The sequence below is a fragment of the Chrysemys picta genome, chromosome 5 (assembly GCF_011386835.1).
Source record: "Chrysemys picta bellii isolate R12L10 chromosome 5, ASM1138683v2, whole genome shotgun sequence".
NCBI classification, from domain to species: Eukaryota; Metazoa; Chordata; order Testudines; family Emydidae; genus Chrysemys; species Chrysemys picta.
Genome location: NC_088795.1, coordinates 28,215,137 through 28,242,450, shown reverse-complemented (window position 1 = coordinate 28,242,450; position 27,314 = coordinate 28,215,137). Strand labels below are relative to the sequence as shown.

The window sequence follows — 27,314 nt, the reverse complement described above, 5'->3', positions numbered from 1 at the left end:
CTCACCCAGGCGGCAGGATGCAGTGCATCTCTGCAGCCCCTACATGCAGGTTTTGGCTGGTAGACCTGTGTAGTCACAGATCCACTGGCCACATCCCTCCTCCACACCAGTGACCAGCTGTGGAGGCCGCTTCAGAAGTAACCAGGTGCAGCTGCTTCTCCACTCTGCACTGAGCAGTAGAACCATGGTGGAACTGCAATTAGGACCTCCTGCTTCTTGCTCCCTTTCCATGCTCAGGAGGACTGGCCCAAAGTGATTTGCCCAAGGCCACAAAAGAAGCCTGTATCAAAACTGGGAGTGAACTCAGAAGTTCCTCGCTACCAGACCCTACAACACATTACATCTCAAAAAGCAAAGAAAAATAGCACACTCAAATTCACCATGCTGTTTTGGTGCTCATTACAAATTCCCTTCCCTCCTCCTCGCTCAGTCTCTAAGCCACAGACTTTGCATGTACGCATGCTCACTAAATGCCAAGTCATTTACCGTTAACACAAGATTGCCTCAGACTATAATGTCTTGTTCTCGATCTGACTGCTACTTCGTAGTTTAGCACTTCTGAGAACTCCCACACTTGAGGAGCTTCCAGTCCTCCAGTAGCTTGGTGCTGAATTTTTTTCTTATGTGACTTTTTAAAATAAACATTTGCTATTCCTGTGAGCTTAATGAGCGAACAGCATAATGAGTGAATTCACATCTCTGCTGAATATGCATCACTATAGCTCACAGAGGGTTTTATACCTTTTTTTTTTTAAAGTAAGTTTAGTGCTATTTAAGGATGCCAGACTGACAGCTTGGGAGACTGGAGTATTATTTCTCCCAAGAATGTGAATACACAGACCTAATACAGTACAAGTAATTGCTTCATCAATGTTCTTCAATCCTAACCCTAAGGGACCATCTGTAAGGGTGAGAGAATAGTTCAGTCTTCCTGCTAAATGCCTGGCCTCGCTGCTGAGTTGCTCATAGGGCTTTAGTGTGGATTAGGTTTTCATGTGGAACTCAGACATACTACGCATACTTACCTATTTCCCACAAAAGGAGAGCCCCTCAAAATCCCCCTTCGGTTCACTCTTGCCTGAGCTCATGGCAGTTCATAATAATGATTCTCCAACCAGGGAGCCCCAGGTACAAAGCGAAATTGTCATACATCATGGGATTAGCACAACTCTCAAGTTGTATGAGAAGAAAGGGCCAAACAATCCAATTGTATGGAACATGAAACTTGGCGAGTGTTTCTGCCAAACTGTTCCACGGAGACAGGGAAGGGGAGGGCGTGGGAATTTCTGTGAAGCTGTCAGAGGGTTTAGGCCATGTACAGCCGTTTTGTGCCTCTGAACAGCTTTCAGGGTACCCCCACCTTTAAAGGACCATGCTTTGCACCCCCTACACTCCTTTAGATGGGGATTCTGTTTAGCGGTGGGGGACTAGTATAAATTAAACTTAAGAGTCAGTATTAACTGATGGCAAAAATCCCTGCCAGGCAGAGGAGGTTGGTGCAGCTGTCCTTCGCCTCTGACCCTGGGCCTCTAAAGCCCAATTCTTGCAGAGAGAATGGTACAGAGCTTGCATTTCCCACCTTCTGCCCAGATCAGCTGCTTTCTGCTCCTCTTCATTCATGAAGGTAGAAGGGAGCATTTGACTCAAAGAAATGAAGGGTTTAACCAAGAGAAAAAAACAAGGAGTGACAGTACACTCTCACTGACCTTAAATATGCATAACTAACTATAAGTTATGTATAAAGATTAGAAAAATCTGTCATTCATTTTCTAGGGGGTTTAATATATTTTCAGATATTTGATACATAGCTGGAAATGAAAATCCAGGTACAATTCACCTTTCTAAAATGAATCCCTAAACTCATAATCCCAGAAGGTCAGTGACCTGAAGATTTAGAATTAAACTGCTCCACTTTGCGTTCCTCGGAGTCTGACTATATCATTCTCTCCTTAGCTTCCTGCCCCCACTTGCTAAACCATGCAATCCAACCAGCCATGCCTATGGTTCGTAAGACATGACAGAACAAGATGAAGTTAAAGCTCTGGTTCAAACTATGAAGGCAGGATACTAGTGTTATTCCGTTTGAAATATTTGTGCCAATATTTTGCTTATTGACATCAGGGTGAGTTTATTGCCTGCGAAAACAAGGTTACAACAGAACAGAGATCCAGCCAATACAGGCAGGTGTTGGGAAAGAGTTCCTAAAGCAGTTGATCCAATGCAGCTTAATCCCAGCTTGTTTTAGGCCGTGGCTACACGCGAAACTCCAAAGCGCTGCCGCGGGAGCGCTTTGAAGTGCGAGTGTGGTTGTGCGCTGTGGTCGAGAGCTCTCCCAGCGCTGCAGGTACTCCACCTCCATGAGGGGGCTAGCTGGGGCACTGTTTACACTGGCGCTTTACAGCGCTGTAACTTGCTGTGCTCAGGAGTGTGTTTTTTCACACCCCTGAGCGAGGAAGTTGCAGCGCTGTAAAGTGCCAGTGTAGCTATACCCAAAGTTTTGCTAACACCAGCCCTGGGCCTTTCTTTAACATGGGTTTGAGCTATGCAAATATGAATGATGTTTGAAGATGCAGTCATACCCATCTGTCATAGAATGGAACAAAAGCATTTCTTATTAGTGTCCCTATCAGGATATTAAATCCAGGCCTTCAGAGGCTGAAGGATAGCTCAGTTCGAGATAGCTCTGAGAGATCCTCCAGTTTGTGACTTTATTGAGGCATTTGAGTACATTGTTCCAGTTCTTTCATCGCTCTAAGGTTTTACCTTCTTAGTTTTTAATGTTTAAAGGAAAACTCCAGTTACTGGTTATGATATTTTAGGTCCTGATCCTGCAGACTTATATGTATAGTTAACTTCGGGCACATTCAGTCCCATAGTGTATAAGGTTCAGCACATGTACATCTTTGCAGGATGAGGACCTTAGCTGATTAACTAAATGTTTGCCAAATAAAAATACTGAAAGACATTTTCAAAGCAGATTTTTTTAAAACCCCATAATTGATTCAATATCTTCATTCAGTGAATTGGACTGTTGTCTCTCTCAGGGGGGGCTGACATTTTTATGATGCTTCTCAGCATCGACTCAGTTTGATGATACAGACTAATACATGGAACAGATTTGTCTTTGTAAAAGCACTGGAAAGCAAAACAAACTTATAAAGTTGTTGGTATAAATTCTATAATTTTTAAAAATATATATTTTTGTGTTACATTTAAAAGCTGCTTAAAGGGACACAGATAATTTAGGCCCAACATTTTGTATTTGTTTATAAAAAAAAAAATCAACAATACAACCACATTTTACAAAATCTAATATTAGTAGAAATATTTTCAACATTCAACAATAAAGCATTGAAAATGGCATTCTGTTTGGATTCAAACATTCCACTGCAGAATTTGCAATCCAAACTGGGCAGAAATGGGCAGTATACAATGAAACTGACTAATTTCACTTCATCTTCCAAGGCATCAATCCCAGCAAGACATTTGCTTAACTTTAAGCATGTGAGTACTCCCATTTAAGCATGTGCTTAAGAACTTTACTGGATTACTGCCAAGTGCAAAAGTAAGCACTGTGACCACAGAAAGTATTTTACATTTTAAATATTCTTTTGGTTTAAATATTCTAAAATGTTCTTTGCACAGATAAGACAATTAGTTATAAATATATAATTTTTAATTTGACAGGATTCCTTAAAATAATATTTTTTGGGTATGAATTCAGACTTTACCTTACGGTTATGAACATTTCTGATTTCCACACCTTCTAATGAAAAATCTGATCTTTTCTGTCCTTGATTCATATCCTACAAAATTTTATTCTTCTGAGTAATCGAACTGATTTAAATGGGACTGCTCACATGCTTAAAGCAAATGCTTTGTCCAGTTGCCAAGAAGGCAGCTTCCTGCAGAAATGCAAATTATGATTTTGATATATTTATTACACTTTTAAATTCATTTACTCTGTCATCAGATGTTAATGAGTAGAAAATATCTTAAATTACATACTGTTGTTTTCCTTTAAGTCTTCAGTTTTTCCTTCCTATGACCCCATTCGTCTTCCCTTATGATTTCACCTCCCACTGAAGGAATATGGAATTAGAACCTATCTATCGTTGGATACTTACCATTGCGTCATGAAAAACTTTTTAAAATGTTCAACATGAACTGCCATTGAGATACTACAGTGATGACCAAATTAGAAATCCCAATAGATTACAGGGAGTAAGAAAGAGAGAGAGACTAAGTTAGATATGATAGAATTCTCCTTACATAGACTATAATTTTTCTTTATTATCTCTTTCCTATCTCTTATGAATAGGGACATATTTACACGATCTTTTTCCTGAGGCATTCATCTGCTCCTGCTGCTTACTCCTCAGCTGAAGTTATAACCCTCTGTGACATCAAAACTGGCTGCTGTGGAGATAATTATGATGTGACATACAGGAGATTATGACTATATATGGGAAACAAACAGCAGGAGCAGAAGAACTCTGAAGGAACAAAGATTCTGTTCATGCAAATACCTCATAATTTAAAAAAAAAAAGAAAAGTTCAGAAAATGCTGCTAAATGTATGGGGCAGATTCTCAGCTGCTGTAAATTGTCAGAGCTTCACTGACTTTAATGGAATTATTTTAGACCCCCCATGTTTCCCATGAGATATAAGAAGATAGACTACTGCAGTTTTTTGTTTTAACATTTGAGCCCTGTGTTGCAACATTCCATTTCAAATTAAAACTGTGTGTGTGTGTGTGTCATTTTAAATCTTTGTATTCTGGGCCTCACGTATTCTGCGATTTCAATGCTACAGAATTCAACCCTGCTACAGAACTATGCAGTAGATAAAAGCTTCACTTTTTTATAAAGAAGTCAAGCTTCAGAAACTAGTTGTTTTATTATTCTGAATTAATAATAATATAACAATACCTAGTTCTAACATAGTGTTTTTCATCAGATGGTCTCAACGCTTTACAATGCATGCTGCAGTTCTTTCCTCTCCTTTGTGTAATGCTTTGTTGGGGATGAGAGGTATCATCATGATGTTTGGGGTAGTATTTTTCGAATGACTTGAGAAATGATTTTTGGGATGGCTCTTGTCTGTATGTACTGAGTTCCCTTTCTCTTTATTTGATCCCTTTAGGAACTGTAAGGATCTGAATATGGTGGTATAATTTTGTTTGATTTGCCTATTGAGTAAATCAATCAGTACAGTCTTTGACACTTTTGGTTTTAAGGAAAAGCTAATATTAATCTTGATTTGTAATGCTTGTTTTTGGTATAATTCCAACATTCTTGGTATAATTCCAAAATCCATATGAGCCCTCAACCTTAAATCTATCAGACAAAAACCTTAAGTTAAACTGATTTATTTTTTAAAAAAACATTAAAAATATTAAACATTTCATATATAAACAATAAACAAGTATCCCAAAGAGAATGCTATGCTTGTGACACACTGCCTCTAATAAGTTGAAGTTAAGTAGTATCAACATTACATAGCTTTTTAATTTTTACTTTTAAGGCTAAATTCACTGGTACACATTGGCTACTTTATGCCATGGGGCAAATCAAAGCTTATGAAGTGTCCTGGTGAACTGGCCCTTAATTTGCTAGCACACAAGCATGAAACTTTTAAAAACAGTTACAGTTGGAGACAATTCAGTGACAGCTGGTGGCCAGGTAATTTATCAGTGGGAGCTCTTGACATAGACCCAGTCTCTCTTATACCACATTAGAACAAACAGAATCACAACATGCAAATTAGCTGTAAAAGAAGGGTGATGGTTAAGTTTCCTCTGATGTCACAATGGCTCCAGTTAAGAGTGCCCTGAGCTACTGACCCAGCCACACCATAAGTCTATGTACTTATAACAATTGTTAATACCTTAATTTAATTGCTATGTAACTTTTTCAAATATATGCATGAGATTTCAAGGAGTTTTAACTATAAGGAAAGTTTGAAGAGTCTTCATTATTCTGACAGCAAGATAATTCAGGACAAAAAAGTCTGACAAAGAGTGCTAAATTTCTTGAAAGATCAATTTAAAATTAATTTTAACTCAGACTATACAAATTTACTTGTAAACTCTCAGCAAATTAGTTCTGTACTCAGAGTAAGAGTTGTAATTTTGGAGATGTTACATTGTATTCTACAGACCAATTCCCTGTTTTAAGTACAAAACACAACTCAAAATTAACTATGACCAGTGCCTCCCTAATACTGGGATCTCTTCACCCACCACTGAAGAGCAACCATCCAGGATGAGATGTGGCAGCTCTTTAAAAAAACAAAACAAAAAAGCAAACAAACAAACAAACAAAAAATCTCCACACAACAATTTAAGACAGAATTCAAAGAATTCTACATTTAGTTGGAATGTTAGGGGTAATTTTTGGTAGATAGAATGTATTCCCCCAGTTGGACTGTGTCCAGCATATCAGGATTTCCTGTGTCCATTAATAGGACTTTGATTTTGCATTAGAACTGACAGACAGAAACTCCAACATCTCAGGGCCCTCAACAATAGTCAAGAGCAACTGTCAAGTGTAAACCATATTTTAAAACTTGCTGATTTCAGACATACTCCATTTCTGTCAGGGAGAAAGAAGAAAATCCTTTAATTCGATTTAAGACAAAAGAGTAAGGATTATGTGGGTTTACTGTCATAGACTTTTTTCAGTACCACACTTCCATTTAGTAAAAGTTTTTTCAGATTCCACTAATAGGTCTAAATTTTGCAGATAAAGCATGAACCAGTGTTTCAACCACTAGACATCACGTGACGGTGTCATGAATTCCCAGAAGACTTTAATTTTCTAAGTGTATAGTTTCCTAACTTTTTTTTGGTAATGAACTAATTCTATTTAAAACATTTATAAACCTACATTAAGAAAATGTTAAGCTAAGAACTCAGAAGTCAGGAAGTGACACCTTAATTCTGCCTAACAAGCCTTGTGGATTGGAGGTGGAGAGGGGGAAAGCGGTAGATGTTCTATATCTTGACTTTAGCAAGGCTTTTGGTACTGTCTCACATGACTTTCTCATAAACAACTACGGAAATACAACCTACATGGAGCTACTATAAGGTGGGTGCATAACTGGTTGGAAAACTGTTCCCAGAGAGTAGTTATCAGTGGTTAACAGTCAAGCTGAAGGGGCATATCAAGTTGGTTCCCAAAGAGATCAGTTCTGGGTCCAGTTCTGTTCAATATTTTCATCAATGATTTAGACAATGGCATAGAGAGTAACATTTATAAATTTTATGCATGATACCAAGCTGGGAGGGATTGCATGTGCTTTGGAGGATAGGATTAAAATTCCAAAGGATCTGGACAAACTGGAGAAATGGTCTGAAGTAAATAGGATGAAATTCAATAAGGACAAATGCACAGTACTCCATTTAGGAAGGAACAATCGGTTGCACACATACAAAATGGGAAATGACTACTTAGGAAAGAGTACTGCAGAAAGGGATCTGGGGGTATAGTATATCCCGAGCTAAATGAGTCAACAGTGTAAACTATTGCAAAAAAACCCGAACATCATTCTCGGATGTATTAGCAGGAGTGTTGTAAGCAAGACACAAGAAGTAATTCTTCTGCCCTATCCACACTGATAAGGCCTCAACTGAAGTATTGTGTCCAGTTCTGGGCACCACATTTCAGGAAAGATGTGGAAAAATTGAAGAAAGTCTAGAGAAGAGCTAAAAAAATGATTAAAGGTCTAGAAAACATGACCTGTGAAGGAAGATTGAAAACATTGGGTTTGTTTAGTCTGGAAAAGAGAATACTGAGAAGGGACATGATAACCATTTTCAAGTACATAAAAGGTTGTTACAAGGAGGAGGGAGAAAAATTGTTCTCCTTAACCTCTGAGGATAGGTCAAGAAGCAAGGGACAGTTTAGGTTGGACATTAGGAAAAAATTCCTAACTGTTAAGGTGTTAAGCACTGGAATAAACTGCCTGTGGAAGGTGTGGAATCTCCGTCATTGGAGATTTTTAAGAGCAGGTTACACAAACACTTATCAGGGATGGTCCAGATAATACTTAGTCCTGCCATTAGTGCAGGGATTGGACTAAATGACCTCTCCGAGTCCTTTCCTGTCCTATGATTCTTTTATATATACAATATGATATTTTCCCACAACTTTAGATGCGCGTATAGTATCTTGTAACGTAAAAATGGTCCAGTATACCTTTGGGACATTTTGGTCCTTATCCTGGGATGCCATTTGACTGCTTTGTTCCACACTGCCTAGAGGATCGGGGTGTGGAATTGGCGTACTCAGACATATAAGGGGGTGTGGAATTGGCGTACTCAGACATGTAAGGATCATCCGTGGGGAGGTAGGGAGGGCTAAAACATTGTGAATTGGCATTTAAGGGAGACTATAGGTCAAGCATAACCTGGTCCAAATTTAACACAGAACGTGGCAGTCTGGTGGATGTAGTCTAGAGGAACTGGTGGGAGGCATAGTCCAGTATTATGTGACAGCAGGACTATATAAAGCAAACTCTGTGCTCAGTCTAGGGAGATCAAGACCCAGACAAGATGTGGATAGGGTTCTCCACCAAGAGAGTGGGGGAGGCAACCCAGGAGGAGATGTGGCAAGAGAGGCCTCTCAAGGCTGGGAGGCGACGGAGAGACAGGAAGACAAAGAAGAAACTCCCAGGAGGGGTAAAGAATGGTTTAGGGGCAGTACTGTTTGGTAAGCTCCAGAGAAAACAGTGAGAATTCAGACAAGCAGGGAAGAAAATAGCAGAGAGTGGCCCTGGCATGTGTGAAGCAGGGCAGTCTTGGGTATAGAGCAGACTGCTCTCAAGGATGTAAGCTCCAGGGCTTGCAGCCTGGAATAGAAAGAGGGCCTGGGCTCCCCTACAGCAATCCCAAGTAGTGGTGGGCGTTTGGGAACTCTACTACAAAGGAGAAGGGACTGGTTAACCATGGGAAAGGGGCAAGGGAAGGAAGCATTCAGCCTGGGGAGGATGAATGGCGAAAGCAGCCCTGCATCAATAGGAGTGAAAGTGGTCGGCTGGGAAAGGTCAGGGATGTGTGTTTTGTTTAGGAACATTTTGGTGGCCCAGGAAAGGGAGGATGGATGGAGTTTGTTGGAGGGCCAAATATCAACTCACCAGAGCCTCAAACCACCCAATCACCAAGACGGAGACTGCTGATATGTGAGGAGTAATACAGGTACCAGGTAAGTGACATCTTTACAGGGAGATGCCATCCTACTGCTGTTGTAAGGGACATGACCAGGTCTCTGACTACTTAGCCTGCTTAAGTTATGCTGGGGAACTAGCCAGACACACAGCGGGGTCAGGATCAGGGGAGCTCAAAGGCCACCTTTGTACATGCACACGATCACAAGCTACATGCATCTCACCTGTACCTGAGGATCTGGGATTTTATATGATATGACCACTGCGTATTCTGCTAATCATAATGCCCTCACTGTTAGCTTGTGCTCTCCCTATCTATTTGTGCATCCACTTATCTTTTGTTATATATATAGACTGGAAGTCCTTTGAGGCAGGCACTCTCTTTTCGTTATATGTGTGTACAGTGCCTAACACACTAGAGTTTTGATCCCTGGCTGGAGCCTCTACTTGCTCCTGTACTACAAATAAATAATAATAATATATGATATATGATATATATCTCAAACAGGATATACTTTAATATAGTCAGCAGCCATGTACTATTCTTTTCTTGTCTAACAGCTGGAATTCAGGTGCAATTCAGCACATGCATTTAACTTAGCTGCAAACTTAGGTGGCCTGCCTGAGAACAAACTCACTGTTACTCCATAGCGTGTTATGTTGTGTAAAACTGGATAATAGTATACTTGTCATATAAATGACTAATGGACTTGGTCAGTCTGGTTTACACATAATACACAGTACTTTAAGATGCTGAATAACTGTATCTAAGTTTGTAGAAAAAGATACTTTGTTGTATTATTTTAAAACCAGAATATGATCATGTAGTTATACTGTATTATAATGGAAATGTACAAGGGGAAAGATTTAGGGTTGCAAGTTTAACAAGGAGACAAACCTGCCTCCTTAATTAAATGATTCAGGGAAAACGGCAAGGAGAACTTGTATATTCTTCATCCTCCACGTTTTCCTATGGAATGGGCAACCGGGACAGTTTTATTGAAGTGCCTAAAAATGCTATGTCAATGGGCCCAAAACAAGACCTGAAAAGAGTTATTGCAAATGGAGGGGTGAGAGAAGTTTGTGCCTCTTTTTTTGCTACTTTAGGATTAATTAAGGCCTAATTTTTTTTCCTGTTTTTTTTTTAATTTATTTTAACCTTTTATAAATAGCAGATATGTCAAGTTTTGTCTCCCTTTTTTTTTTAGCGGTCTTCTTTAGAGAATGTAGGTAGACTGTAGTCCTTAACTGAAGGGGTGAAGGTGTTGAATGTGTAACCTTCTTTTAGAGAGGCTGCAAGATCTGGTGGATAGATTCCAACTGATTTTACAGCATGAGCATTAACTGTTCACACACACACACACACACACACACACACTGTAAACCTTTCAGAAAAAAATCCTTTCCTATCTCACTTAATCAGATTTTATTTTCTTGGTATCAGGATTGTCATAAATCTGAGTTTTCCAGTTATCCATGTTTCCTGGAAAAACAGGATAGGAAAGACCAGTAGTTCTACCATAAAAAGCAAGCAGAACCCAGCCCTTGCTTTAAAAGTAATAATAAAAAAAAAATCCCCAGAAAACATTTTTGGGCCTTCTACGTGAATTTTAAAGAAGCAAAGGGGTACAAACCTGTGGGAGATTTTTTTTGTCAGTGTTTTCCTCTTTGCAGGTTACTGTTAAGGGATACCCATTACTAGCTGAAGTTTTGGCCTCACTGAAGTCAACAGGAGTTTTGCAGTAGGGCCAGGATTTCTTTATTAGATTCTGCAAATAATATAGAGGCCCTGACTAGTAGCATGTACATAGGACTGCAAGCTGGGAACTCCTGAATTCTACCCCTAGCTCCGACACTGACTCCTTCTGTAGCTTTGGAGAATCACTTCATCACTCTGCCTTAGTTTTCTCAATTGTAAAATGAGGATAATATTTACCTTCCCCACAAGAGTGTGTAGGGTTAATGATTGCTAAGTACTACTATGTATATGCATTTTGACATGCATAGGGCATGCTCAATCTCTTGCTGATGCAATACTTCTGTTGCAGATGCATGGACAAAATAATGCAGTTATTTTCCTTATGATCATAACAAACCTACAATCTTCTAGCATCTGGTACACGTAAGAAAAATTAGAGCTAACAGAAACATGTTCTTGTACAAAGTGAAACTGCAAGGCAAGCTCTGTGAGCAACTCCCAAACTGTCAATTGTTCACAGAAAGAGTTAAAAGCTCATTAACGGGTCTCAGTTTCATAATTTCCTTGAGAAATAGATTAGTGGGTGATATCTGTACTTTATAAGATTCAGTACAAAACTGGAAAGCAAACATTGCCACAGGATGCTCCCTGCTGTTATGTAAGAGGGTGATCTTCATGAAGATGATTTGACAAGTAGCCTAAGACTATCAACACAGGTCACGTTCTAGGATTCTGCTGGTTTTCCATATGGTACTGAGAGAGGTTATGCCATTTTCCACAGTAAATTTAATTTGTACACTGTCTCCAATATGTTATACTTCTTAAGACTGTCTCTCTCTGCTTCAGATCCTGAAATTAATTTAATCTCCTGACCTTTGGAATATTTTTCCATGTCTATAATTATAAGTGTGAAGAATTTCTTATTTTCTGTACTTTGGCTCTTTCTGGCAATGGAGCTGTGCTATATACTCAAAAGAGAGGCAGATGAACATACAGAATTTGTTGCAAGAAGTGGCATAGTGATGATGGTCACACGCGATGCAAAAGGAAGGGAACTGTGTCCCAGAGCACATATCTAAAATTCAGCCAGGAGTCTTGAATTCTATAGAGTAGAATTGGGGCGACCAAAAGTGAAAGAATGGATGATTGTTAAATGAGTAATGAGAACCAGTTAATTTCCTGCCCAGGTCAGTAGATGAGCTACCAAACAGCTGTTAGACGAGAGCCGATGTGAAATGAGTTGGTGGTTTGCGGTGATTAATTAGGCAGGGGTCCATGTCCCCAAAACCACCTCTTACAGTTGATAACATTCACCCTAGCACTCTTCATAAAGAAGCCAAGGATTAGATGGCACGGAGAGGGTCCCTGAAGAGTACTATTGACCCCTATCATGGTGTGGCAGGGTAGGGAATTTTTCATTTTTCGTATCTATCTTCTGGAAAGAATATTTCAGCTCCATGGCTTTCACTCTGACACCTGCTACAAGGATTAAATTTCTTTTAATTTAAGTTTTAAAAGCTAGAAGACTGAGCAAGTATTTCTGACTTTATATAACCTATCAATACAGCTGGATGTTTCAGACTCATTTAAAAATGAAAGCTAAAGGCCTGAGTGGGGAAGACTCAAGACTTCTGGTATGAGTCATGCTAAAGAAAGATGCCCGGCGTGATTTCTGCAGCTCTCTCTATTTCACATAAGCCAGTGCTCTCATTTTTATATTTCAAATAGGGCTGTCAAACGATTGAAAAAAATTGCAGTTAATCGTGAGATTAAAAAAAACAGTTGCGATTAATCACAGTTTTAATTGCACCATTAAACAATAACAGAATACCAATTTAAATGTATTATAAATATTTTTGTACGTTTTTCTACGTTTTCAAATATATTGATTTCAATTACAACACAGAATACAAAGTGTACCTTACTCACTTTATTATTATTATTTTTATTACAAATTTGACTGTAAAAAAAGAAAATAAATAGTACTCCTCTACCCCGATATAACGCTGCCCTCGGGAGCCAAAAAATCTTACCATGTTATAGGTGAAACCGTGTTATATCGAACTTGCTTTGATCCACCGGAGTGCGCAGCCCTCCCTCCCCCCCCGGAGTACTGCTTTACCGCGTTATATCCGAATTCATGTTATAGCGGGTCGTGTTATATCGGGGTAGAGGTGTATTTTTCAACTCTCCTCATACAAGTACTGTGGTGCAATCTCTTTATCGTGAAAGTGCAATTTACAAATGTAAATTTTTTTTTTTACTTAACTGCACTCAAAAATAAAACAATGTAAAATGTTAGTGCCTACAAGTCCACTCAGTCCTACTTCTTGTTCAGCCACTCGCTAAGACAAACAAGGTTGTTTACATTTGCAGGAGATAATGCTGCCTGCTTCTTGTTAAAATGTCATCTGAAAGTGAGAACAGGTGTTCACATGGCACTGCTATAGCCTGCGTTGCAAGGTATTTACGTGCCGGATATGCTAAACATTTGTATGCCCCTTCATGCTTTGACTTGTATGCTCTAAAGTAACAACAACCACCATGAGAATAGTCTGATCCTTTTACAGGCACTTCACTGAGCTGCCTATGCACCCTGCTCTTTCTATCTCCAGTTTCCAACCAGCCTTTGCTGAGGTTAGAGGCAAGCAGACAACTGTGGTAGCCAACTTGGTTCATTAGTGCAGTTTTTAACAATGTTCATTGATTTTACTTCCCTGCCCCCCTTCTTATCCCAACCCTTCTCCTCTCCATGGATCAGGAGGAAGGAGAGACACCCAAGAACTGAGTGCATTATCCTTCTGAAGGCTAGGTTCACGGGAACAATATAAGCCTAACCAAAGATTGGTGTGAATCCATCTAACATACTGATTCTCATTTCATAACACTGGAGATACTGACACATTGTCTCTGCTAACCCTAGGAGGTTACTCAGGGAAGATAACATAGCCTACTGAATGTTCTACCTTTTCCAAGACCCCACTTTAAGGAGGGTCTGGAGACAGTTGTGGCAAGGGGATCACTTGTGTTGTGTGATCACTGAGGATGGGGAAGGGGATAAAGAAGGCCCAGAGCTGATGCACAAGCACAGGGGCTCTCTCATGGATATCCCTGTGCCTCAGTTTCCGCTGTGTTCTAGAGCAGAAACATAGCCCATGCCATGGTGGATGCCAACTGCTCCCCCTCCACATATTCTCATTTGGAGAAAAAAATGTGAGGAGATCGTTAATTTTCCTTCATTTCCCACAGACTCCCAATCCCTGCCAGTATGCCCTGAACGTGGTGCTAGATATTACTGTGGTATCTCCAGGTGAATTCTCACTTGCACAAGGTCATACAAGAAGTCTATGGCAAAGCAAAGTGCAGAACCCAGATTTTCTAGCTTCAAGTTCCCTGTACAACCACTATATCATACATGTTCAGGAGTATGTATACTTCTTAATGGATCATTGCCATGGGGAACATTGATAAGTAACTCTCGTGTTTCTGCAAACTTTCATCTAGCAAAGCAAAACCAATAGTGAAATGATCTAACAGAAACAGACCAGTGACTCCACATTTCTTCTTTTTGTTAGGCATCCTATGCTGCCTGGAATTTTATATATATGATGATTTGTCTATTTTTGACTTCCAAAGCTACTAAAAGAAAGTGTGCAGTAGCACAATCTGTAACTTAATACCATTGATTGCTAGAGTTAATGGTGGAAGATCACTTGTAGGTTCTAATCTATTCTTAGGTACCTCTCTGCACTGGCCAGGGAAATCATCTTTGCTCCTTTCTAGCATAAACTATGTTTAAGCATAGTTTGCTAAATAACATGCTTTCCCTGGGCAGTGCAGACAGGTGCATTCAAATCCAGGACGGCAGCAAAAGTGAGTTTAGGACTTGCTTTGTAGAGAAAGCATTGTGAGGAATGAACTGTCAGGAGAATAGGTTTTGTGGTTTCAATTGATTAGGTGTAGAAATTTAGGGAAGTTAATTATAAGCTAAAAACAATCTGAAAACAGTTACAGGTTAGAAGCATTAAATAATTGGATGAAGGTATGGGTATTTAGTGTTAGTAATATAGATCCAAAAAAACACTAGGTGTGAGTGAGAATATCATTTGGGCTAATTGGCTAGAGGTAGGCAGGTAGGTAGGTAGAGGTGTGTGCGTGAGAGAGAGAGACACCACTCATCTCCCCATTTTATCTGTTTAGATTGTAAGCTTTTTGGGGCAGGGACCTGCCTTATAACTGTCTATACCTGTAAAGCACCTAGCACATTTATAGGCACTATAGAAATAAATAATAATGCAATTGTTTTAAAACTGCAGGACAGCACTGAATGGTTTACATACAATGTATAGTAAATTTTAATTCCTCAAAAGCTCTCTGAAAACAAATAACCCTTTCTTTGATCAAAACTTTTGGCAGTCTCAGTTGTTCTTTCATCTCTGGATGCAAGAGGGAGACTGGAACTATTAAAAAAAAAAAAAAAAAACTCATCAGAACTGGCAAAGCTTCCTTCCACTCCACTTTGTAGTTATCCCTGCTTGCTGCCCTGATGTTAGGAGAATTACATAAAGCAGATCCCCTCAGAGCCAATAACAAGTACTTAAAAGGGACACTGTCCAGGCTGCTCACTCCAAAACTTGACCTACTTTTCCCCCTTCTCTGTATTTGTAAAATGCATTTAATTCTCTCTCTGTGTTTTTTTCCTCAAACAAATGTTTCAATGTTCTTTTAAAGACTCAGCACTGACAAGCAACCCCATAGGAACAGTATGTGCCCATCTAAGGGAGAGAAAGGAATATCTGAAAGGAAACAAGTTTCAGTTTCACGCTTTCAATAAAGAGGCCAGATTGCCCCCCAAGATCTATTTACAGAAGTTACTCCTCCATCCCTTTAAGCACAGCTCTCACTCTTTGGTTTTAGAGAGGCACTAAACCTCTTCATCCACCAAGAACAAATGGTACATTAACTTTTCCGCAGCATCTCTCCATAGCTTATCCAACCAGGACTTCTGTGGAGATGGTTCTGCCTTCATACAGATCCCCTGGGATCTACACATTCTGGGGCCTAGTGCCCCTTTCCTTTCCTCTGGAGGGGTAGGGGGGAAATGGGACCTTTCCTTTCCATTGGCATAGATGTGGGGAACTCTTCTCCTCAGGGCCCCTTTCTCTGGGCTTTTCCCACAGGAGTGAGCAACAAATTTTATTTTTTTAATGATGAAAATCCCTTGACAATTTCCTTCTAGAGCACCATGACTGCTTCCCCTCTAAAACACAGGGGACGTGAATCACTTCGTGCCATGCAAGCTGCAACTAAAGAGAACCTCTGAGCATAAATTGCAAACTCACCAGGGTGCACAGGGTTCACTGGTTTCAATTCAGTTCAATTCAACAGATGTATGTAGTGCCATGAATCAGTAGGAAGGGGCTTGATTTTGTATAATGGGCCTGTACAGTCCTCATTTGGGATGACTTGCAGATCTTACCCATAGCTTCACTCCTCGTGAGTGATGAGGGAACCCTGTAATCACAGTGTCTGGAGTTCACTTGCCATTACATGGAATTAGCTAGGAAAGTCACCAAAATTCAATTTGAAGATTAATACATGTAATACTCCTTTAGATTATTAAGTAGAGTTAAAGAGGTGCTACAACTTTCTAATACTGATTCCTTTTACCAAATGGGTAACAGCTATCTTTGCTTTAAATAAAAGGAAAAAGAACCACTTTGTCTGTGCACGATATACTTACAAATATTTGACAGCATATTCTCTCTTCTTTACACCTTAGAACTCACTGTGAGAGAAAATAGTTTCCCAATATGAACAATTATGGTCATAAGGGAAAATATTTGTATCAAATGTTTATTGTGATGAACACAAAGTATTTGTCCTTAACTTAATATTCTACTGGTATATATAAACACAGAGCCCTTAAAGGCTATGATAACACATATAAAATAAGTCGTGGCAGGATGGATGTGATAAATAAGCCCTGTAGTAGTCTAGTCTAATTTAATCAAAGATACTAATCTTGATTTACATGACATTTTATTACACTTTATTCATTGCTCTTCCCTGAGTACATAGGCAAGACTGTTACTATCTATGGGAAAATAGCTATACTTGGTATACAGAACACATCACTGCCTACTGTAGATTTTACCAGTGCCAATTTTGCTCAACAAAAGAGCAACACAAAACTGTTAATAAAGACTCTCTATACTGAACAAATCCTGCCGACAATGCAAAATGTAGGGGTAGTTCTACAGTACTTGACAGCATGGAACCATTTTGGTGTCCTAATTATTTTTCAAGCAGTAATGTACAGGGAACAAAGGTGACATGAATAGTCACATAGAGTCTATTCATATGAAATAAATCATCCATGGAGTGAGCTTTCTGATCACATTTGAGCCTGAAATGCAATTTGATAAATAAGTAAGATAATAGAAAGCTCAACAGTTTCTTGCTGAAGTTTCCACTGGGAAGCAGGTGTTCAGTTGATCAGTCAGCCTATAGAAAAGTCTAAACAAGGGAATGAAATATTATCATCTTCAAGCAGCAGATGTCTGTAAATGCAACTGCCAGATTGGCAAATCTGATTAACTTCATGGAGTTCACATATAAAGCAATGTACAGCAACATAAAATGTAAAATTCCAAACTAGCGTGAGAAACAAATGTAATGAAGAAGCTACTAATACAATCTAACTGAACAAACATTAGTCAGAATACCAGAGAGTTTAGTGAAGGTGACAAAAACCACAAAGAAAACTACATTATGGATACAAGCAATAAGGTACAATAACTCAAGCTAGTAAAATGCTTTCATGTTTTCATTTCACTTGCCATCTGCAGACATCCATAGCTTTCTAGTTATTCTGTATGAATAATTTCTATAATATAAACACATTCCCAAGGACTCTGCTTCTTCACTGTACCCTTCATGCAATAATAGTTTAAGTAGCTTATTCTCTCTTGATATATACTCATAGGATCTACAAACACTAGCAGGAGCCATTGCACTTATCAAAGGGGAGCCCGGACCCCTAAATATATCTAATCTCATGAAAAAAATGTTATTAAACTAGTATAATTTAATTTTCCACAATGATCAAAATATTTTAATTTAAGAAAGATGGAACTACATTTTCAAAACATTGCACCTGATTCGGTTGCGCAAATCCTGTAACCATGTACATAATTTGCAAATGAACTCACAATTACATTTCAGCCCAATAACATTTGGGAATGCAAAACCTATTGTGCCCACAAAAAAATGAAAAAGATATGTGCATGGTCCTGGTACCATGGCCATCTATTTAAGAATGCAATAGCATTTGCAACATAGTTAGGGCATACCTTTCATCCACATATGTAGTCTCCTCTTTAACTCACATCTTTTGTTGTCTGAGGCTTGGAGAGAAGTACATGTTGCCTTCCTACTCCTCCAATGTGGTCCAAAGGTGAGTACAATTTAAAATAATCCTAGTTTTGTGGTTATTCAAGTCTCAAATTGCATGCTTAGCATATGCTCTTAGAAAATCTCACCCATTATGTTAAAGAGGAAAAAAACTTCCTTTAGTCTCATGTCCGGAAATATTATGATATTGAAATGGTGTTTTTTTTTTAACCAGTCTGTCACACAAGCAGAGTACAGTTGTCACACCTATGATACATTTCAACTGTCCCATAAAATCAGAACAATTGGTGCAATAAACATAAAGCAAGAAAGGGGGGGAAATGACTCAGAGTTTATAACTGTATGACACAGTGAAAAACAAAACAAAAAACCCCAAACCACCATCAACAACAAAAAATATTACATTTCCACACTTACGGCTATCATAGCATATATTGCCGAGGGCACGACCTGTCTGAAGCAACACTTCCTGGTCTTTGCAGTTTAAGAGCTGCACCAGTGGAGGGATCAACCCAGCATCCACACATGAGTTCCGCATAAATTCTGCAAACAACAGAGAGATATTTAATTAAAGTCGAGTTATATTGGTTTGATCTTTTCTAGTTAACATACAAATCCGCCTTTGGCAAAAGGCTTTTCTTTCCAGATTATGCAGGCACTGCAGCTGCCTCACTCAATGAGAATAAATGTATGTCTGGAAAAACAATCCAGTTATCGAAAAAGATTCTAGACAAGATGGTCAACTTCAGAATTCTGGCTACGGTTTTTCCATTGCTCATTGATTCATCAAAAATCAAGTGTTTTAATTGACTTTCATGGAAACTACTTTAACATCCTCCAAATAATCACTGAGCATGTTTTGAGAGTAATAAATACAAGGCGAAAAGAACAGAATATTGGCAACATTTGTTCTCCACATTTGCAAATTAAACAAAATGTAAACTCCCTCTATTAAGCAGATTCAAGACTGCAGCATTCCTACTCCAAAATGAACAGCCGTATCTGTTTTACTAGATTATCTAAATTAAATATAAGCAGAAATGGAAGCTAAATTTCCAAGCACCTGAAAAGCGGTTGCTACAAAAGATAAACGCAGGGAACTAACACTGAGTAGCAAGCTGGGTACTGGATATCTCTACAGTAGGTCTAGGAAAGGGGGGGATTAGAGACACTTAAGAGGCCAAACTTTTCACAGTCCAAATTGCCCCACAATGGGGGGAAAACCAGATGATCCAACCAGTGACAGATTCTCTTACCCCGGTACCCCTTCTCCTGCCATGTCCCCTGCTCATAGGAGGCCTGACTATAATCTCATTTCCACCACTGTAAATCAGGAGTAATTCCATTGGAGTCAATGGAATTACACTGATGTCAGTAAAAAAAAACCCTAGGAGTTGGGTTGCATAGGATACACACCCCATTTGCAGGGCTCCTGCAAATTCAGTCCCTTTCCTTGTACAACAGAACTACAATGGTTCTGCTTTCATGCAGGAGTCCCTGGCTAGACTGGGGTCTGGATTTACCTATAAACAACTGAGAAATGTATGCACCAGCTATCTATGTTTACTAATCTTGCAATATCTTTTTTTCCTAGGAAAATGACATTAGTGCAGATTTAACCTGTCCTTATGTCCTTACAGACTTTGAGTGTCATGTATAGATAAACAGACTTGTATATATCAGGTGGAAGACCAATGGCCAGCACAAAAAAACTCTAAAATACAATTTGTTAAAGCTGTAAAGAAATGCTATGCTAAGATGACCGTGGTGCTAGGAGTCTAACATCAGCACAGTGCACTGTCATGTACAGGATCCGAGATCACATCCGTCAGTCCCTTACAGTTATCTATCTTTTCTTGCTTTTGCTATTTCTCATGCCATTTTTATTAATTTCTCTTCTTTCCTCCTTCAGTCTCCCACTTTCATTTTCATCCCAGTTTTTCTTTATTGGGCCTATTATTTTCTTTCCCCTTCCTCTGCTTCTCCCTTGGGTAGATCCTCCCTCTCTCTTCTCCTTTCTATTATATACCCCCATCCTCTCTCCTCCCCGCACATCTGTTTTACCTCCACAAAACCAGTCACCATCTCCTCTCCACTGAAGAGCAGGTTTTCTCTCTTAGTTCCACACATTGTGTTTGGAGGTGGGAGGAATAGTATCTCATTCTTCACCCTTTCCTACAGAAGAGTAGATTTTATTGTCACTCCCCACTCATGTGAGAAGGGAAGACAAGCAGAATTCAGGGCCCCCTAGCTGTAGTGAGGACTAGACTTCACTTCAACTGAACAGATGTAGTGAGGAGTGGGACGGAAGGAGCTGCTGGGCAGGGAGCAGTACTGCTGGTGTGCAACCCCACTAGAAGATGAAGCAGGTCCCCTGGAGGCCTTGAATCACATTAAAATACCTAACAGCACAGGGCTGACGTGTTACATAGTTGACCAGAGACTGAGGCCTCTTACATCGACCTAATTATGTCGGCATACACGTTACAGTCTTGTTCCCCCTGACGTTGGCTGTCTTGTCAATTTCACGGCTCCCAGCCAGGCTGCTGCCCAGAGGCTCCCCGCGCACAGAGGCAAGAAGCCCCAGGTGGCAAGAAGCCCCAGGCAGCTACACCCCATTCCTGGCTGGGAGTGAGGAGGTGAGAGCCCATGGGGGCAGCTGGGGTCCTGGCGGGGAGCTGAGAGCCCCCACGCCGCCTCTCTTCAGTTAGTGGAAGTGCTCCTGGTGAGGATGCACACCGCCAACAGAAGGAGGGTAGTATGGACATCGGCGGTGGCTGTAAGTTGACCTAACATAGGTCAACTTAGGTTTGTAGTGTAGACGGCCCCTGAATATGAAGATCCCGGCAGTTGAAACCAAGCAGGTCAGCTTTATAGTTAGTATCTTCTAGGGAGGTAAGTGAGTACGGTTATTGTGCAATGCCCAATTCCACAAACCTTTCTGAAAAAATATTTTCAGTAAATTCCATCTTGAGGTAAAGCATAGCAGTTGTGAAATCCATGAGGAGTGCATACATGTGCCCCTTTGAAACACTGATTTTCTGATTGCAGAGGAGGAGATCAAAAGCTCATTCTGGAGCTCTCATACCACAGTTGACTTTATTGCTGAAGAGGAAGAAAGAGCTCCCCTGGGAGCTCTAGTCATTGACCAGGACTCCACTGTGCTAGGCGCTGCACAAAAACACAAGACAAAAAGATGGTTCCTGCCCCACAGAACTTAGAATCTAATATAAGACAAGAGACCACAGATGGATACAGACAGGTAGATGGAGAAGTACAAGGAAACAATGAGACAATATTGGTTAGCATGATATGAAGTGGTATCAGCACACCAGCATCTGAACTGCTGTCAAGTTTTTTGTAGGCATCACAGCAAAGAAGAGTTTTAAAGAGAGATTTGAAGGAGGATAACTAGGTAGCTTTGTAGATGTTTACGGGGACCTTCTCCCCAGTGCGAGTGGTAGAATAAGAGAGGGTATGAAAGTTCTTGACTGAAAATTTAATAAATGTCTAGCATCATAGGCTGATCAAAGGTGAGCTTTGACTGCTCAACAGCAAATGAGGGACAATACGTAGGAGGGAGGCTGAGTCTGAAAGTCCTTAAAAGTGAAGACAAGCAGCTTATGTTTGATAGGAAAGGGGTGACGGTCTAAGAGAATAGTTTTTGCAGCAGCATTCTGACTGGATATGAGTGGGGAAAGACTGTGATATGATGACAGCCTGGATAAGAGTTTTAGCTGTGTGGAAGGACAGGAGAAGCCATATCTTCGAGACATTATGCAGAAAGAAACAGCAAGAGTTGGATACAGCCTGGATGTGAGGACCTAGAGAGACGTACAAGTCAGAGATGACACCTGGGTTATGGGCCTGAGTCTGAGGCAGGATAGTGGTGTTGGAGAAAGCAGGGGGTAGCCAGGGCTTGGTGGGAAAGATTAAGTGCTCTATTTTATCCAAGTTGAGCTTGAGCTCATGGCAAGACATCCACAACAAGATGTCAGACGACAGGCTGAGATTTTAGCTTGGACAGGAGACAGGTCAGTCGCAGAGAGGCCGATCTGTGAGACATCAGCATAGAGCTGGTAGCTGAATTTGTGTTCGCAGATGAGACCACCCAGGGACAAGGTGCAGAGGGAGAAGAGTAGGGGGCCAAAGGCCGAGTCTTGTGGAACCCTCATAGAAAGCTGGAGGGGGGGAGGTGTTTGAGGAGGATCCTCCAAAGGACACAATGAAGGAGAAATTAGAGAGATAAGAGAGTCCTGGAAACCAAGGAAGGACAAGAGCTCAAGAAGAGCATGGCTGATGGCATCAAGGGTAGCTGACAGGACAAGGAGGGTGAAGACGGAGTTCTGGGCTTTGGCTAGAAAGAGGTCATTGGAGACTTTGGTGAGAGAGGTTTCAGTTGAATGCATGGGATGTAAGCAAACTGGAGAGGGTCTAGGACTGGGGGAGAGGACTCCAGACAGTGAATGTAAACTGTGAGTTCAATGAGCTTAGAGAAGAAAGGGAGGAAGGAGATGGAGCTGTAATTGTAGAGGCAAGTGAGGTTGAGAGTAGATGGGAGAACTAGAGCATGCTTGCATTGTGAGGGAAAAGAGACAGAGGAGAATGAGAGAGTAAGGGATGGGATGTGAGTGGGATGAGGAAGATCAGGAGATGGGATGGGGTCAGTGGACTCAATGGAGTATTTAGAGGAGGAAAGCAGATAAGAAACTTGTGTGTCTGTGACAGAGGAGAAAGAGGAGAGAGTTGTAGGATGGAAAGAGGGAAAGGAAGGAAAATTGAGGGAGGGGGGAACTCGTACTGTATTTTGTCAACTATTACACCACTATAAATTTTTCAGTTAACATATTAAAGGCAGAAAAGGTATGCAATAGGGTTTGGTGGATTTATCTATATGGTTTGGAACATTTTTATTTTGGGAAATAATTTTGCAATATAATTAGATTGCTATATGCAGATTTTTGGAGGCTTAAACTATTTACAGATTAGGTAATAATTAGATAATTTTTCAATCTCTCAAGGTACAAAATAGGGTATATATTTGCCCTTTTTTTAATGTGGTCTCTGAACCTTCAATGTCATATTAACTCAAAGCAGCAGAAATTACAGGAATTATTGTTGTGGAGTTTAAAAGGATGGTATATACAGATTGTGACAAACTGGGGAAATGTTTGTATTATTTTTGAGTATTATGTATGACTCAGTTTCCTTGTTCAATTTTGTATTGCTGCCTACCTGAATACATAGCGTTAACTCAAAGGAGGCTGTAAAGGGGTTGTTAGAGAACCCAGGAAAGGTAAAACAATGACAGGTAAAACAGCTTCTCAGGTACTCAGCTTCAACGGAGTTAAGATAACAATGACTGGGCCATCAGTTGGGGGAAAGAAATTACTTACCTGGCTCCAGCCAAGCTAGAATATTCTACTACTCCCAAGGCTAAGCCTAGGATCATTGGGCACCACACAGCTCAAAGACCCTAGAAAAGGGGAGGGGTTTTTTGTGTGAGCTGAGAGACCAGGATGCATCAGTGAAAAGGCTGACAGACAGACACAGAGATAGGAAGCCCAATGCTTCAGTACAGGTTGTTTCTGCATGCCAGAGAGGTAAGGTAACCAAGATGAGGAGAAATTTATCAAGGTGTAAGTAGTATGCAGGTGAGTAGGCCTTTCATTGTGTTTGGGGGGGTTGTTAGTTTTGCTCTACCTGCTTGGCAGGTTTGGGTGATGAGTAAATCATGTTTTGTTTTGAAGAGGCTGTATCACTGCAAACACACCTGTCACGGGCTCTAGGAGAAAAAGGGCTTGCAGGTTCCAAATGCAAATAGTCATGGTTTCCTAGTCTAAGTGTGGGCGAATTGCAGAATTCAATCCCAGGAGAGAGAGAGGCCCAAGGCCTGACATCTGTCCAGGTGCATTCAGTGAGACCTTGAGAAGGGGCAGCAGTAACTGTGATACAGATTGTAACTGGTATATATCCAGATAACAACAGCATGCTTAGAATATTAGATCTAATTGACAGCTTTAATAAAATAAATTGGGAACATTTGATTGTATACAGCACATTTTTTTCTAAATGGAATTTTAACTGAGCTGAAAATAACGTAAATGTTTGGGATTACATATACCACAGAAAACGGAACAATTTGGTTAAACTTGCTATGGATCCTGACATTAATCCAATACAATAAAGAGCGACTTGGACAGATGACAGCTTCATCTTTCCATATGGAGAAAAGCAAACTCTGAGCCAAATTTATTTTATTTCTCTTCCAAAGTATAAACATGAAAAGAATGCTAACCATTACAATGCAACTTGGGCAAAACAAGCAAATCAACAACCTGTCTCCACACAAGAAACCAGTTCATCAAATTGTTAATTCCCCACTGAGCTCCAGAAAAAGCTGGATCTGAAAGAGCCTATCATCTACTAGAAGTCTTCTTCTAGCCGCACACATCAGATCCGGTCACGGGGAAGCTATGCAGGGACTGGGACTGCTGACTCCTTCAGTACCTCCATTAAATGTATCCAGATAGGGCCACTGCCAACCTTTACCTATTCCCCTGGACCCACCACCATCCATGATCCAACTCAGAGGGTAGAGAATGGACTGTGTTGAATCAGCTCCCTACAGCAACTTCCCTTCCAAAGGAAAAATAGAAGAGGGAGATGGACTCACAATCCAGTGTTTTCCCTAAAGAGGAATCTGCAGAAGGAAAATCAGCTGCCAGGACCCCATGTGGGCAGCTAATGAGAAACATCCTTCCCACCTCTACTCAGCCCCCTCCGAAGGATGGGATGATTTGCAGTCTATAGCTTCTCACCAGTGAACCTCCTTGGATGGGAGTAGATCAATTCTGGAGCTGAGAGAGGTCAATTGCATCTCCTTTTTCTATTCCTTCTAGAGAGTCCTGGCAGTGGCTACTGCCTGCAGATCTCCAGCACTCACTCCACTTCCTCCCCAGCTGAGGAAGTCCACAGGGTTACACAGAGCAAGGTCCATCCAGATGCATATATTTGTATTTAAATAACAATATAAAATTCTATAATGGCCTGGCTAAATAATGTGCTTGTTCGTAGATCTTCGTAGATCACTTCTTGCACCATCTTGGATACAAAAAATCATTATAAAAAGTTTCCCATTCGTACAGTACAAATCGAACAGCACTGAGTTTAAGTGGGGCTGAAAGAATGTTGGGGGGCTTGCATGGGCCCTCTGCTCCGGATCAATTTCACCCATGTTGGAATGTTTAGAGCCCATGAACTATTCTTTTTAAAGAAAAAATAATTTTAGAAGAATTTCTAGATTATTTCTCAAATATATATATGTTGTATGGCACCTACCACAAAGATCCCTGATCCTGAGTAAGGGCTTTTGGCTGCTACTGTAACACAAATAATTATCTCTATTTTCGGAGTGACTGATCCTACTATTTTGTCACAGGGCCTGACAGTTGTAATAATGTTGTCGCTGGTCCCAGCCCTAAGAGGTAATTCGGTTGTCCATTTACCACACTTGTACAATCTAGTGTGGTAACTGTGTACACAAACATTTCTGTACATGCATTCCTGAAAATCTTTAAAAGCCTTAATTTTTTTTTTTTTTGCTTAACAAAAATACACAATAGATTTTTAAAAATTACATATAGCACAAAAGTAAAGACTGAAAACAAATGCTGTTCTGATGTATTATCAAGGGGATAAATGCACTCTAAACAAATCTAGTGGCAACAAAATATTGACAAGACAAAAACAGAAAGGGTAAAAGAGAGACGGATGAAAAATCTCTAATCTACAAAATGAAAACATAAATGAAATAAAACATACTGACAAGTGAGGTGCAAAACTGAAGATGTTCCAGCAGAAAAGTTCTTGTGGAAAACCTCACCATTTTTGGCTACTTCTGCTATGATGTTAGCTACTTTTGCCGTGCAGGAAGACTGTGGAGTCAACAGACTTGCAAACACCTGAAGAATCCCACTTTTTTGGATTTTTTCGCTTGTCTCGGTATCTGAAAAACACATCAAAACAAAAAAATCACTTGCATAATAATTTACAGCCTCTTTTTTTAAAAAAGAGGGGAGAGTAAATTTTGAAAATGTGCAAGCATAAAAATTTAACTTAAATCTAGACCTTGCTTAAAGGTAAATCTCATGGCAACTACTGTGCTATATACAAGGCAGAGGTTTCAGTATTCAGTATACAAGATGAATGTTTCAGTATTCATCTAACAGTGTTTATTTAATACAACGTTTCAAAGCACTTAATATCAGTTAATCCTTACAAGGCAACTATGTGGCAACTAAAAATGTAGGATTATCCTCATTTTACAAACAGGATGGGGAAACTAATGCAGAGAGCGATAAGAAAATCCTGATGAAAGTTTAGGGGACAAAAAGGTCTGTGGTAGTCCAACATCAACAGGCAGGTCTACACTACCAGTTAAGTCGATCTAGTTTACGTCGCTATAGGGTGTGAAAAAGACACCCCCCGGGGCAACACAAGTTACAGCGACCCAAGCGCTGTCCACACCAGCACTATGTCAACAGCAGATGCTCTCCCGCTGACATAGCTTCCGCCTCCTGCAGAGGTGGAATATTATGCCAACGGGAGAGCACTCTCCCATTGTCACAGATCATCTTCACCAGCCGCACTACAGCTGCATCAGTGCAGCTGTGCTGATGTAGCGCTTCTATTATAGACTGCTCTATGTGACAATAAACAGGTGGTACACTGAGCTGACCAATCATGGGGCAGGTCCACTTAGTACAGAAATAGAGGTGGAGGAGATGCATTCCTCTTGGGCCAGCAGAGAGCTATGTAGTCAGTGCACAAGTCTGAGAGTGTGGGGAAAGGAGACAGAGAGTTATGCAGTCCTTGGTTTCCCACTCTCCATACACACTGGTGTGCTGGGAATTACTGTGCTAAGGCAGCAGTAACACCTCTTCAGCTCCAGGGGCAGGGACAGAAGAAGTGAAACTGGGTTCTCTATGCTGAGTTGGGGATAAAGTGTTTCAAGGGGAACTCCCTACCT

At 40.3% G+C, this 27,314-nt stretch overlaps 1 protein-coding gene across 12 annotated transcripts in view; it reads right to left on the bottom strand.

Moving 5' to 3' along the window:
• RAP1GDS1 (Rap1 GTPase-GDP dissociation stimulator 1) overlaps nucleotides 1-27,314 on the bottom strand; it is a 157,266-nt gene that overhangs the window by 39,776 nt on the left and 90,176 nt on the right. For 6 of the 12 annotated variants that reach the window (XM_042859989.2, XM_042859990.2, XM_005278489.4 and 3 more), the window contains exons 3-4: nucleotides 26,169-26,291; nucleotides 18,701-18,826 (exon numbers count right to left, since the gene is read on the bottom strand). In XM_042859989.2, coding sequence (XP_042715923.1) covers nucleotides 18,701-18,826; nucleotides 26,169-26,291 — 249 coding nt within the window. Of the gene's footprint in view, nucleotides 1-18,700; nucleotides 18,827-20,347; nucleotides 20,459-25,104; nucleotides 25,241-26,107; nucleotides 26,292-27,314 lie in introns of those variants that run through there. The other 6 variants (XM_065596165.1, XM_065596164.1, XM_065596166.1 and 3 more) reach the window with 5 other exon arrangements.